This window comes from Synchiropus splendidus, chromosome 15, assembly GCF_027744825.2.
Source record: "Synchiropus splendidus isolate RoL2022-P1 chromosome 15, RoL_Sspl_1.0, whole genome shotgun sequence".
Taxonomy (NCBI): Eukaryota; Metazoa; Chordata; class Actinopteri; order Syngnathiformes; family Callionymidae; genus Synchiropus; species Synchiropus splendidus.
The window spans coordinates 3,393,118-3,407,124 of record NC_071348.1 but is presented as its reverse complement, the minus strand read 5'-3'; the positions used below and the strand labels follow the sequence as shown (position 1 = coordinate 3,407,124).

At 45.7% G+C, this 14,007-nt stretch overlaps 2 protein-coding genes across 2 annotated transcripts; one reads left to right on the top strand and one right to left on the bottom strand.

The window, feature by feature from the left end:
- Positions 1 to 565: 565 nt before the first annotated feature.
- Positions 566 to 3,019, bottom strand: LOC128771723 (speriolin-like protein). The gene is made up of 4 exons (XM_053887392.1): positions 2,723 to 3,019; positions 1,391 to 1,588; positions 1,204 to 1,328; positions 566 to 1,127 (listed from the first exon to the last, which is right to left on the bottom strand). The coding sequence occupies exons 1-4, from the start codon at positions 2,886 to 2,888 to the stop codon at positions 804 to 806; spliced, it is 813 nt and encodes a 270-aa protein (XP_053743367.1). The 5' UTR covers positions 2,889 to 3,019; the 3' UTR covers positions 566 to 803.
- Positions 3,020 to 3,271: 252 nt separating this feature from the next.
- si:dkeyp-84f3.5 (uncharacterized protein LOC334144 homolog) lies at positions 3,272 to 10,470 on the top strand. Its single transcript, XM_053887332.1, has 2 exons — positions 3,272 to 3,539; positions 7,710 to 10,470. The coding sequence occupies exon 2, from the start codon at positions 7,823 to 7,825 to the stop codon at positions 9,626 to 9,628; it is 1,806 nt and encodes a 601-aa protein (XP_053743307.1). The 5' UTR covers positions 3,272 to 3,539; positions 7,710 to 7,822; the 3' UTR covers positions 9,629 to 10,470.
- Positions 10,471 to 14,007: the final 3,537 nt, after the last annotated feature.

The following is a 14,007-nucleotide window of genomic DNA, read 5'->3' as shown; positions in this document are numbered from 1 at the left end:
CCATCTTGAATGAAAGAAAAAAGTCATGGAACTTTGCTGGCAAATAAAACTAGGTACAGCAATGACATAATAACAACTGGTGCATCTGCTTTATTTGAGTTACCTTTCTCCCCCGTTGGTGGGATTTAAATGTTGAAAACCTCCAAGAATTAATCTCAATAAAACAGTTATGCATCTTATGCAATATATTTCTTAACCGGCGAATAGACTTTATGGAGACCTGTGTAGTTAAGAACAGGCCTTTTGTTGCCTTCAACCAGCTACAGTTACACTACACTTCGCCACAGCTAATTCACTCAATACTCAGCTTTTCTCCACTTCTGTCCTCCGCCGTTTTGGTCATCATCCTGTTGTTCTCAACTTGACCGCTAGGTCGAGCTATTTGACCGCAGCGTTAGAGTCGCGGCATATTCATTCATTAGTGATGACAAACTTCCAACAAAAACACAGTAAAAAAAAAAAACAGTCGCAGGAGCGTCACGATGAACAGGGACACAGGTTGGAAAATAATCTGTTTTACTTCGCTCCAAACCATACACATGCTTTCTGTTCATGAGTGCTCGATACGATCAGAACAGAAAATTCCCAAAATATAATTTATTGTTTTGATATGTACAGTTGCCTTTAAATCAGCGAAATGCGCACTTGAACGTACCATTTGTGATTCAAGAGTACGCGTGAAATATAGAAATACATGAGGGAGATCACAATATAAACGTGCAGGAGCATAGCAGTTTGTCATCGAAGCTGAATTCATCACTGGTTTCAAAGACTGGAATGGTGGAAGAAGCTGCGAGTCCTCATCAGTACCACTTAAAAAGAGTCCGTTTGTACTTCTCAGCCATGAAACACAGGCAGTCGAGGATAATGATCAAGTCCTCCTGCAGGTTCTGGGGCGCTTCAGTCATTATCAACGTCTTTAAAAAGTTGGGATTGTTGTATTCCAAAGTCTGGCTGCCGGGCCTCTCAAAGACACCAAAGGTATTGACAATGAATTCCGAGAACACCGGATGAAACTGAGTCCTGTATCCTTTCTGGGTGAGGTTCCCCATGAGGCGGTCATATCTTCTTGTGAGGTGAAGCTCATAATCTTCATTGACTTGTTTGGTGAGAGGATGTATGCTCACCTGCAATCGGTATTATTTCATGTCAAATCGAGACAGTTTTCGTCAAATGAAATGCTAATAAAGAAAGGACTCTTGCCTCTTTGATCTTGGCTGGTATGTTGCTTATGGTGAAGCCGTAACGCCTTTTATGGCCTTGGAAAACGTAGGAGAGAATCCTGCGGTCCAGTTGAAGAGCGACTTCCCCAAGGATGCGTTTTGGATCTGAAGGTGACAGGACACGTTGAAGCCACCCTGGTCGTCCAAGCAGCGGAGGCGTCACCCACCTTGAGGGAAGTAGCCCGACGAGTTTTTCCACTCAGCGCTGTCCTCCTTGCGAGTGGAGTTCTGAAAGGCAGGCGTCAGCGCGGTGGGAGAGGAGGTCTTCGGTCCTTCTGCTGAAGGTTTCAGGCCTTTGCGGAACTGACTCTCGTCACAGGTGCTTGTCCACAGACTGGAGGAGCTTTTTCCTTCCGCTGGACAGACTGGCAAAAACAAACATCATCCACGTGTAATAGGCCTGCGCGATTCGGGAAGAATTGATAGCACGATTCTCTGCCACATTTTTTTTTCCTCATGAGATACATAGTTTATTGCACACATAAACCATGACAAAACAAAGTTGCATCACCAGGCACATGACGTTTGAGGTGCTGCCGATCACATGGATTGACAATGAATTTGTCATGAAAATGATGAGACCTTCTGTGTCGAAGATGTGAAAACATGCACCATTCAATGATTTTAATTCAGACAGGTTTTGTTATACCTCGGCTGGAAGGCAAAAAATCTTGCAGAATGCAGCAACTATCATATCAAAAGGACGCAATTGAAAAACATGTAACTTGATGTGAGACGTGGCAGCTGAATCTCTATGGACTGTGCTGTGTCCGTGACGTATTGACAGACTGTAGCGGGACTCGGAGACAGAGAGCACTGCAGTGATGAAGGTTTCCGCTTCAGATATTTCAACAGTTTCAGATTCAGGTGGCTGACGAACGCTGCACCTGACTCCAAAACAGTTTCGATCCTGTCCCAATCACTAGCGCGTTCACATCACCCGTGGAACACGTGACTACAAGGCGCTTCGTCATTGGTTGAAGGAGAAGTCACGAGCATTGTGGGAACTCAGAAAGTAGAAGCTGGCGCCGCTTGGGAGCGTGAAAGTCACAAAGGAAAGTGGCGTCTGTGATGCAAATCCAGTCGGTTTGTAAATTAAATGCGAATCAAAAACGAATTGAAAATTAAATCAGACACAAGTGTGAATCGAAATCGCGTTTTTTTTTACGATTTATCATGCAGGCCTAATGTGTAACTTTCGAAAGTGAGCGTGACATGTCGGACAATGGGACGCTCTTCCAGACTCATAGCAGGCCTTATTTAGTCCACAGCTTTACGTTTTTTCTGTGCTACATTTCTAAACCAAATGTTTATATGAATAGTGGGGGGGGTGAACATTGCTGTCAGATTTAGTGAGTGAAAAAGTAATTCTAAACAATGCAGTAGGATCTCAAGAGCAAGGACGACAAGCAGGACTCTCCAGCGGTGGTGTTTTTTTGTGTGGACATTGTGCGCTGGGGGGTGTGAAAAAGCCACCTTTGGCCACGGCCTGAACTCACCTGTGCAATCCAACTGGGGCTCTTTGCCCTGCATCAAGGATTTCAGCTCAAAATTTTCCTTCACTAAACTAAACATTGAATTATGCATGCGACTGTTCTCCTGCTGCAGCTGATGATTCTTCGCCAGCAACGTGACCATAGTTTCCATGAGGGCTATTGGTTCCATTTACGGGGCACTTGTTCTGCCCATCGGACGCTTCTCAACACTTGTCGTGACCTCACGACGCCGCCCTGCGCAGGATGCTCCAGGCCTCGTGTGCGGGGCACTTCCCATCGCAGAGCAACGGCATGCTTCTTTCTTCTCTGTCAGACAGTTGCGTCTCAGTTGAGTCACAACCATATATAACCTCCTGTCTTTCATCTTTAAACCGCAACACAGTTCTTGAACTGGCGGTCACGTGAGGGTTTATGACGTCACTTTCCGTTCCAGTTCCCGGTGAGTTGGTTGCGTTCATTCGCTCTCGTCGCTTTTTTTTTTGGAACACTTTTATATTATATTCAAATACTATCACGCTTGAACTCGATGACAAAACATGCGTAATATGCGCGGCTTGGATTATAATCACCAAACTAATTGGTTTTAAATGTTAACGACAAATCCCCGTAAATACAGCGCAATTTAAAAACCAACGAAAGTAAACAAGCGAACAATTCCGCAAGCGGTTCCAGTGGGGGGGGGGTGGAGAGTGACGTCACTACCGTCCCCATCTTGCGAGACTCCGACAGGGACTCGGCTTCGGCCTACTGCAGCGAACACCCCGCTGACGACGGAACAGCGGCGAGATGTGGATTTAAATAAGCGAGAGCCTAATTCAAGGTAAGCTTTTAGAGTGTGCTTTGTCGCTGCGGGTGTTTCTCTAGTCTTAGCGTCGCATTGGTTCTTCCTTAGCATTGCTAACTGCCTTAGCCGTTAGCCTGTGCTGGGAGCTATTGTCGGAGGCGGTTAGCTGCTCCAGTCTTTCTGCTCTTTGGCTTCGGACAATTCATGTTGATCCGCATGTGATCGTTTGATATTACGGCGCCTCCTCGATGTGTAGAGTCCCTGTGCTTCAGCTCGCTCGCATGTGTCCGAGGTGAAGCCTTAGCAGCTGGCTTGAATGGATCGAATTCACACCACGACTGTCAGGTATATTTCAATACTGACACGATGGGAGGCGCAGTAAAATGATTTTGAAACCACATTAGGATTTTTCCTTTCTGGAGTGAAGTAAAGCTAAATCAGATGGTTGTTTTCCAGTCATGTAAGTCTTGTTTACCTGGCGTATGTCTGCCATTATGACCAGGCCGTCACAACTGTGGAAGCACAGTCCAATTCAGAATGACACTGTCAGACTTAAAACTGGCTCTTCATTGGACTCGGTCTATGTGTTTCTATTGATAAAAACATAATGATGCTCACTGGAGCCGGTTTGTTGTCTGCATTAATTTTGAGCAATGTGCATGACATTTGAATGTGTTGTACTCTAGTAATGTGCTTCTTATTTGAAAACCTGGAGTGAAATCCACAGGCAACGTAGATTATGGAAAATCTGGCCACCAAATCGCTGCATGGGATAATGTTGCCACCTGCCGGAACCTCCCATCCCCAACCTGATTCAGAGGGTCCAAGACCCGTCATGCTGTGGTAACAATCCTGGGGAGAGCCCCGCACATGATTCCCGCACTGTATGTGACCGCTTCCCCAACTATCAAGGAGGTCTCCAGTATGCAAGTCTTTTAGACCCCAAATCTTCACGATAACAACGTTGTGTTCATTTGGCATCAGCTCGTTCTTCGGCTCTTGTTTCATTTTCGGAATCATCGGTTAATCATTATCTGTATGCCAAAGAGGCAGACGTTTAGCAACGAGGGCGTCGGCACAACATGAAAAAATGGACGGCCAATTCCCGACCGAACCTTGACGCCAGATTACGCTGGTATATGGCGACATCTGGCGGCCAAGCTGCGGTCGAGAATCGAGCGTCCATTTTGTCATGTTGTGCAGACGCCCTCCTAGCCTGCAAAGAGGTCACCTCTAGGAGGGGAAAACCACAATCCAACTCAGTCGAATGGAGAAGAGCAGGTCCAGGTCACATCCACACGTTTTGTATCGGCTCAGACTTTCATCCGCGTGGATCCGAAAATGAAAAACACGCTTTGTCAATTTGTCTCTGTCAGTTTGATGTTGAGTCAGGGTTTCCACTATATGTACATGATCACTGCACTGAAGTCGTGCATCCAGCTGGACATCTGAAGCAACAGACTGGCTGAGGACGGTGGGAACCCTGTCAGTGACTCATAATAATACCTCGTCCTTGTCGTCACTCCACACTGTTTCCACGTTGGGGTTGATAATTCGCTGCCCATGCTTCATATGCGCGTCCACTGTGCCTTCTTCATTGTTTGCTGTTTGAGCATTGGAGAGCCAACTAGAGCTCCATTTGAACAAAGCACTTCTTTAAAACCAGCAAGGAAAATGATTGGATAGGAAGATGTGCCTCCTCATGTGTGGCGGCTGTTTGTACTGCGTTTGTATCTCTCTGGTGGACTGAAGTCTGGGGGCAGTGCCCAGGTTGTTGGTGTTCAGGTCTTGGATTTCTTTTTGGCCTTACCACAACAAGACTTTTGGCTAATGGGGAGTCCGGACATCTTGGAAACACCCTGTACTGAAAAATGACACAGAAACTCGGCCTATTCTTCCCCTCCATATTTTCTGTGCTAATCTGACTTGGAAACAGGTAACTCCCAGAATAAAAACCCTACTGCTGCACCACGATATCCTAGTAGGCACATTGCAATAGGGGCATCGGGCATCCTCGGGATGAACTGAACTGGAAAACATGAGAAATTGGTCGCCTTGTAGTTTCAGCAAGACTCCTCAAGTTTCCTATCATACGTGCCTGTATAGTGCCCCGAATCGCTGTACCATCATACTGGTTTCCTTGGTCATTTTGTTGAATGGGATTGACATTCGCCGATGTCTCATTCCTTCGTGGACCTGTGGCTTTTCCATGGCTTGCGCCATATTTGAGGTTATCCACATAGACGCAGGATGGAAAAGGGCCATTGGTGATGGGATGCCTGATGCTATTAATGGGATGGACGAGGCCACCCTGTCTCAAAATCCTAGCTATAAACCTGCGTTCGGCAGAGCTGTTTTCCCTGTGGATGACCTATTCAAATACGCACTGTTGATCTCACACTTCATCCTCCCCTCACTCAGGGACGAGATGTCAAGATAATTTGATTTAATTCCCCCTGCTGAAGGTCTCTGTGCAACACAAGCTGGACATTCTTCACATTTCCCATTCAGCCTCACACCTAGTTTACTGTTGGCAGCCGCGATGCAGCTCACTTTGCATTGGTGCACGTCACGCTCATGTTTCAAGTTGTCATGCCATTGTAGTATGCTGTCAAGTTTCTTCCATGAGCATGAGTGAGTTTGTGTTGTTATCTCTCGAAATGCCTCCCATAGGCTTGCTTGCTTACATTGACCAGGGTATGGTAGTGCCCCTGTACCACCTGACCAGTTTGGTTCTATTTTTATTGCCTGGAACACAGACCCTTGATACTGGTGAGTCTGAAAGGCCCATGTTGCATAACTACATTTTTTCTGCAAATGTATTTCCCCCTACGGCACGGGTGGATAATTCAGCCTTCACAGGGCTGGGTGGTCCAGGTCTTGGTTACTTTTTGTTACTCGCCCACCCCTGCTCTAGTGCCTTTGAGCAGCTGCCTCACCACTACACTGGAATTCAGTGCTCTCTTCTGGTGGCAATCTTTCCATATAAGCGTCACTCCCCAAGTGGTCTAAATCAGTCCTTTGCATCAGCATGTAAAGGAAGCACTGTCCACCCCTCTCAAGTTCATTTTGGTTGAGGCCAATTTGTAGCGCACAAATACATTACGCCCATGAAAGGCATGTGCCATCTTCTTTGTTCCTACAAAATGTTGTGTTCGTCCTTGTTCTGTACCATGTTGTGAAATGTTCCTGGTTTTGTTGGGTTTATTACCTGTTGGCTATTTCAAACTAAATGAAGCTATCATGTAACCCTATGGGCGCCGAAGCCGCAAATTTGCAACAGGCAGCATCATGGTATTTCTCCAAGCCCAGCTGCAAATCTGACGTCTGATGTTGTTACTACTTTACACAGGCATATGGTGGCTATCTGCAATTTCAAGTTGAGCAACATCTGGGTACCCAATGCATGGAAATCACGCAATTAAAGGCTTCTCACACGCTCTCATGCCATATTTCCCATGTCTCACTTATTTGTAGCTGAGTGACTATATGTGAGAAACGTACTCTGCGATGCGTTGCAGCATGAAGACAGTGGCGGCTTTCCATGTTGCGCTTTGCTCATCTGCCGTCTCGTCAGAAAGCACTGGAATATTTCATTGAAAAATTCTCCACCTACTGCAATGGAGGGGCAACCTGTCCAAAGTGTATTCCTGCCTCTCGCCAAATGGCTGCTGGGATTGGCTCCAGCACTCCCAGCAACCCTGAACAGGACTGGTTAACTGATGATGTATGTATCCTCCACCAAAGCGGTTAAGAAATGCCACGTGTTCTGAGCCTCTCAGGCTCAATTGGATGGCGTGTGATACCGGCTGTTGCAGGAGCTGTGGTTGCTGTCGAACCATGTGCCCTGCAGGCTTTTAGCTGGAGGGTGTCCGGGTGTCTGCAAAAACTGAAGAAATGGACGCCCAATTCTCGACTGCCGAGATGCGGTCGACAATCGGGCGTCCATTTCTTCATGTTTTGAAGCCTGCAGGGCACATGGTTTGACACAGTAACCGCCACATGTACCGCTACCGAAGTCTTCAAATATCATCACACTCTGTGAATCAATGATCACCCGGGCTTCAAGACAGGAAGGAAACATTGTAATTACCCAGTGGATATAGAATTGCACTCAATGATCTCTTCTTTACCGTTATGTGATGTTCAGGCGAAGGACTATGCTGAAGTGCCGCTTTAATTTTTTCATTCTTCTCCCCTCCACAGGTGCTGATGCAAGATGGAGACCTCAGGAGAGACTAACCCAAGCAACGCTGCAAATAGAGACCATTTCTCTGCCGTCAAACATGGACTCTTTACAGCGTGCTGAGAAATAATTCATGGACCAAACAGTCAAGATGGAGAAGGAGAAGTTATTGAACCAAGGAGATGCCAGTACCTTCATTTGCTCTGAATGTGGTGATGGATTCACTCAGTACCAAAATGTCTTGGTGCATATGGCTATTCATGGACCTTTGGAGTCATTTTGCTTCGATGGATCATCTAATGGGTTTGAGATTCCTCGAGAATATGTGCTGCTGGAAAACGGGACATTTAAAATGGTCAATGGCATTGAAAAGTCATATCCTGCGAAGCCATCATCTCCTGGAGTACTTCCCTCAATGTCTTCTGCCATGGTCAGGCCAGGCTCTCCGACATTACGGCCCCTGACTCCAGTCCAAATAGAATCACACAAACCAAAGCCTGCAGTCACCAACCTGGATACCAGTCGCCAGGGCCAGTACCCTTGTGATACATGTCATCAGTCATTTACCAGTTTGCAAAATTTACATTCTCACCAGCTGTGCAGAAACACAGAGCAGGGCTTTAGATGCACTTTGTGCTGTAAACTCTTTGCTGAGAAATGGGAACTAAGGAATCACCTTGAATGCCACAAACGTGAACGATTTCACTGCTGTAATCATTGTGGAAAGAGATTCCTCAAAGTAGAGCTGTTGAATGCACACGAAAAGGAAAATCACATTTTTTGTACAGACTTGAGGAGATTTATCAATAGAGGGAAGAAATGTGAAAACACGTACCAGTGCAGAAAGTGTAAGTTTAAGTTTTTTTGGATTTCAGATTTTCACATCCATTCGCAACACCACTGCAAAGGTAGAGAACCTGAGACGACTTTCACATCTGAAATCGAAATTGAACTTGACATCGATGCGAAAAGCACAGACGGCATGCCTTTCGAAAGCATCCACAGCAACGGGGTGTTTCTGGATGGGATCAAAGAAGATAGCAACGTTTTGATGGAAAATGGCGACAGTACAAATAAGGAACACCCCAAGAATCCGTACAGATGTGGTTTATGTGGAGATCGCTTTCAAAGATTACCAGATTTAAAAGAGCATCACTTGACTCATCAAACACCAGAAGAAATGGATAAGTTGAATGAAGAGTTAAGTAAAGTAAAGAAAAATATCTCGCTGAAGGCAAGACGTAGAAGAGCGAGCAATCCAAATGGTAGGCTGCATCCTTGCAAGCAATGTCATCGCGTCTTTCATCACTCGAGTAGTTTATCCCGTCACATGAGGTATCATAAGGGAACGATGCATACCTGTGTGTTTTGTGGTAGACACTTCCCTCAGCGCTGTGATCTGAAACGGCATCTGGCGATGTATCACAAAGGCGATTTTGAGAAGAAAACGGCAATGAAACGTTTCGGGGACACTCCAGAAAATGGATGTGACCAGAGTGCTGTTAACGGAGAGAATATAAAGGTCCCCTCAAATGAGAACAGTATGTGCCCCACAGAAACGCAACATATTCCCCCAGAGGAAGGTGAAAGTGTGAACCAGTCAGAAAGGAGCGTAAGAAAAACATACAATTGCCTCGATTGTGGGAAAAGATTTCGGCTGTTATGTGTCTACCACAGGCACCTGCGCTACCACAAGAACCACCCGCACAAGTGTCCTCGTTGTCCAGCTCGGTTTACACATGTCTCGTCTCTTGAGCTTCACATTACGAATCACCCAGTCACCAGAGAAGGGAGTGAGACGGCACTGGGAAGTGGCAGCCCATTTGCTGACACTGACTTAGAGAAGGCTGTTGAGACAGAAATGGAGGATGGTAGTACTGACAGCTCTTTAACTGATAAAGAAAATTCTTCTATGGTGCTCCACGAATTCACTGGTTGACAGTAAGACTTTTTTCCTCATGGGTTACTCTCACACTGTTCCATGTTAAAACCAAGTGAGTATTTTTTATGAATGAAAACACCTGGGGTATCTTTTTAGTTGTATACATTTTGTCTATCGCATGTAGAAGAAGAAAATGATTGTGGTGTGTCAATTCAACTCTGGGGACCCTCAACAGTGCAATGTAAAGCTCTACATGCATCAGAAACTGAAAGTTTTACCTCTATTTTTGTCCAGCAGGATTTGTCTGCTGTTCAAGTTCAATGTTTTGTTTTGTTTTTTTTATAAATAGTCATTTTATTGCTGGTTTTTATTTGTTCTGATTTGGGGTCGAAAAAATGCCTTTTGTCTGTGGCTTTTTAAAAAATGCTATTAAAATATTTCATTGAGAAACCTTTTTAAATTGTTTTACCCCTTGAGTACTTTCCTAATATTGAAAATCACACGAATGGCGAGAGTCACTTCCTACAAAAGTTGCAGATGACACCTTGGCCAGTGTACTGTGATCCCCTCTTTGGACCACTCGTGATGCGTTTTAGCTTGTGTCTACTCATGTGTGTTGATTTGCTGTGGTCTACCTTCCTTAAATGGGTTTGCGGTCGAAGGTGAGGACCTACGTGTTCCAAAGGTGAAATTGAGTCGTGGGTATTCTGAATGATGTTCCATCCGTTACACGTGTACGGTAAGGTCTGCGGTAGTGCTATGAACTGAGATTGATAACGGGTGGTGAAGCAGTCTGAACTGACCCCGCACTCCCAGTAAAGTACAATTTCCACCTGAAGACCATCAAATTGCCAATGGCATCAATTGAGGCTATTCTATTGTTTGACAACAACCCTATGTTTATCACCTCAAACTAACCTTGTTAAATGACTCAACAATGATGTAGTGGCAGAAAAAAAAACCCACCACGCCCAGTTCCATGTGCCAGAGTCCGTTTGCTCCATGTTATTGAAGTAGTACAGAGCTTAAAGTGTCGCCCGCTCTCACCACAACTCTGCGCCAATACCATATTTCCACTCGCCAAGCCATTCCAATCAGGTACATCCACTAAGCCTTTGCACTACACCCCCATACTCTCATAGTCAGATCCTTTGCCTGATCCATTTGCACCCACTGAGGGGACCCGTATGGGCAATGGACTACAGCCAACCAGTGGAATGCTCACTGCCAGTAAGGTTGAGGGATTCTGCAACTGTTAACACCCAGCACAAGCTCTTATGAGGACAGGCCATTGAAAATGGTGTAATGAAGCAGATGCTGCACCCCATCTACCACTGACCACCATCTTCCCAGGATGCTGGAACAGTCCATCCAGGCAAGATAGTCCTCTGCTGATGTTGCCTATTGATGGACTACATCACTGCCCACTTTTTTTGAGCAGACAGTTCTAAGATTCTCTGTCAGTGACGGCAAGAATTACTGTCGTTGTTCAATGCAAACCTCCCCATGCGCCACAGGCTTTATGGGTGACCATCTGCATAAAGAACTGAAGCAGCTGATGCTGCTCCCTTGCTCCACCTATGCACCATTTATTCCGGAACATGCATTATTCACATCTGATTACCTTTTTGAGAATACATTTATTGGAATCCATCGCTTCAATGGAAGTTAGGCTTGAGCTTTTTTTCATTGTGGAATGGAACAACAGAAAGTCCAATGGTATGGTTGTGCTTGTCTAACTGACCAGCCCTGTTAAGGTTGCTTTTATCCGTGGTTGCTAACTTTCTCACTTCCTATTCCGCCCTTTTCAACGTGCTGCTACTTGTTCTGGTCAGAGTCAAGGGAAGAGGTCGTGATGTGGGTTATATACCATAATCGTATGTCCAAATAAAATGCTACTCGTTATTTCTTGGTAGTGGGGCTGCTTCAGCTAAAGAGTCGTGAAGGAATTCGTGCGGCGCATGGAGTTCTGTAGCATCAGTAACAGCAAAGTGGGGGCTTATGGTCTTGAGCATCATTCCATAGATGAGAACCAGGTATTCTCAATTGTTGAAAGTAAGTATTAACTGGAGGAGGTGAAGGGGTGCAACAGTTCCACACATTCCGGATAGGATCACAGTTTGGACTCAGATCAGATCAATATTCGGATTACCAAGTGAAATTCAAATAACCCAAATATAACTTTGCCCGAAATCACTTTGGCCCATTAAATAAAACTCATGGAGCGCAACACGTTTTTTGGAGGCAGATTCCTCCCGCTTCCATTGGTACCATTCAGATTTGTGCTGATGTGACTCTCATTGGGCGGTTGAACAGCAACATCGGGCACCTTTTCTTGCACTGTTCCACAGCTTTCTGTTGCCTTGGAAGTCTGAAGAGAATATTGGTATAATTCATCCACACTTGATCATGCATTCGTCTCACTGAATTGGATGTTGGACATCAAGCACACCATAAGCATCAATTTGAAGCCCCTATTTTGCATGACGAAGTATGCCTCTGTGTCTGCTGAAGAAAATGCTGTGTGTGTGGGATAGTCAACCTGCTGAAAGATTTTGTTGGACCTGGCCTTGTCACTTAACGCTGTGCCGTCAAAATGTGCGAGTCTCATGGCGAGTGCATGGGAGTTGGCAACCAATAGGCTTTGTAATAGCATTAGCGCTGTTGGACTGTTGTGCTTGCCGAACCATAAGTGTCTTGGAAAATGAGGTCATGGCCTGGATGCTACCATTCGTGCCCCTTACTGATCCTCAATATCTGCCTTCATCTTCCATAAAAGTCCTCAGTGAGGGAGCACTGCCATTGCGAGTCAGTCACAGCTGAAAACTCACCACCCCCTGGGTACGGGACCCTCCCATACTACTAAAGTGCTGTGGAGAACACTGGCTGACCCTGACCCTGGTGTAATAGGCCTCTGGCATTGTATTATATCCAATAGCCAGAAACCCACTGTCAGCTGTGTGTCAGGAAATATAGAGCAGGAATCTTAAATGAGTCAAAGCAGGCCAGTGTAACATCTCTGTTCCTCAAATCTGCACATTGCAGTAGCTTTCACAAAGAAATGTAAGCAGTGTGCCTGTGACCATGAGAAGGTCAAAATCAGGCGATATCACACCCGATCGAGGAAACAAGAGTAACCATGTTATTCATAACAAAAGAACACAGGTCACACCAACAAATGTGTGGCGTGGTCTTCAGGCGTCCCATCATGCATTGCAGGACTGAAAGGTTTGCATGATTTTTTGTCATTTTGTCCAGGTGTCATCTGGCCACTGAAATCACATGTGGTAATAAAAAATGGTCATTGCAGCATTTTGATGACAGTAGTAGCATTGGAGTGATTTGGTGGTTTTATAAAGATACCTCCAAGGTAAATCCCAAAATTCATCGGAATACACTTGTACAGTGTTTACTAAGCATCTGATTTTGGATGAAGTAGGGGTGACCAGTCGGGGCCACTCCCAGGCTAAAATTGGGCACCCGGTGGCGGGCCGCAAAACTGCATCCTGAGGGCCGCAAATGGCCCCGTGGTCACAAGTTTGATACCCCAGCCCTAAAAGGACAGTTTATTGTGGTGGGTGCTTGGGTACAGCAATAAGTAGCCCATGTTGCAATACCACCAGGGTGTGTTCTGCCACTTGCCTGAAGTCCTGGGATAAGATCCAGCCCTTTGTGACTTTGTAACTGCTACAAAATTCAGAAATTGAAAGTATTTTTTTAAAGAAGACATTGGAGGATGTAGATTCTGGTATTTGTTTGGCAAACTGGTTGTGAAAGATGTGGTGAAAGATGTGGTACAATGCTAACATGCTCTCGATCGGGTGATGGAACCCAAAACCTCTTGAGTTTCTAAAGTGTCGGGCCCTACCCCCAAAATGGTCCCTCTATTATGCGCTGCAAGTACTTTTAGTTTTCACCTTAGCATTGAGCAAGCCATGCTGCGGATGTTCTCCTTTGCACGGTTGCCTTCCGAGGGAGACGTACCTTACATGTCCCATTGGGGGGAGGCCCTAGGTCTGAACCTGGATATACCCAAAAGACCTTGTGCCTCTGGGTTCACTTGGGAACATATTGCTGTGCTGCCTGCCACAACATTATGACAAGTTTCCTGGGGTGGACATCTGGGACTATGTGCAAGGGAAGCTGCCTCTGCGACCCGACCACGGAAGTAAGGTTTTGTTCTTGTTAGCGTGGCATTGTTCTTCCGGAAGTCTTTTGTTAAGCGCACGCTAGGGCAACGCTGACAAAAAGCCCAGTTCCCAAGAGCACTGCAATGGCACCCAAACCTTCCAAGGATTCTAGGAGAACCCAGGTGCCTTTTGCACCACTGACAACCATGGATGATGCCTTTTGTGTGTTTGAAGAAAGTGAAAGACACTGATCCTCATCACCGCACGGTGGTACTTTCCCTCTCGTAAATGTATTGAGGTCTTTTT

Bases quoted from the DNA above. Each gene is read 5' to 3' on its own strand.
- LOC128771723 (XM_053887392.1), bottom strand. From the start codon at position 2,888: ATGGAACCAATAGCCCTCATGGAAACTATGGTCACGTTGCTGGCGAAG. The intron at 1,589-2,722 runs GTGAGTTCAGGC...TGTTTTTGCCAG, and splicing joins GCCCCAGTTGGATTGCACAG to TCTGTCCAGCGGAAGGAAAA. The intron at 1,128-1,203 runs GCAAGAGTCCTT...TACCGATTGCAG, and splicing joins TACCAGCCAAGATCAAAGAG to GTGAGCATACATCCTCTCAC.
- si:dkeyp-84f3.5 (XM_053887332.1), top strand. From the start codon at position 7,823: ATGGACCAAACAGTCAAGATGGAGAAGGAGAAGTTATTGAACCAAGGA.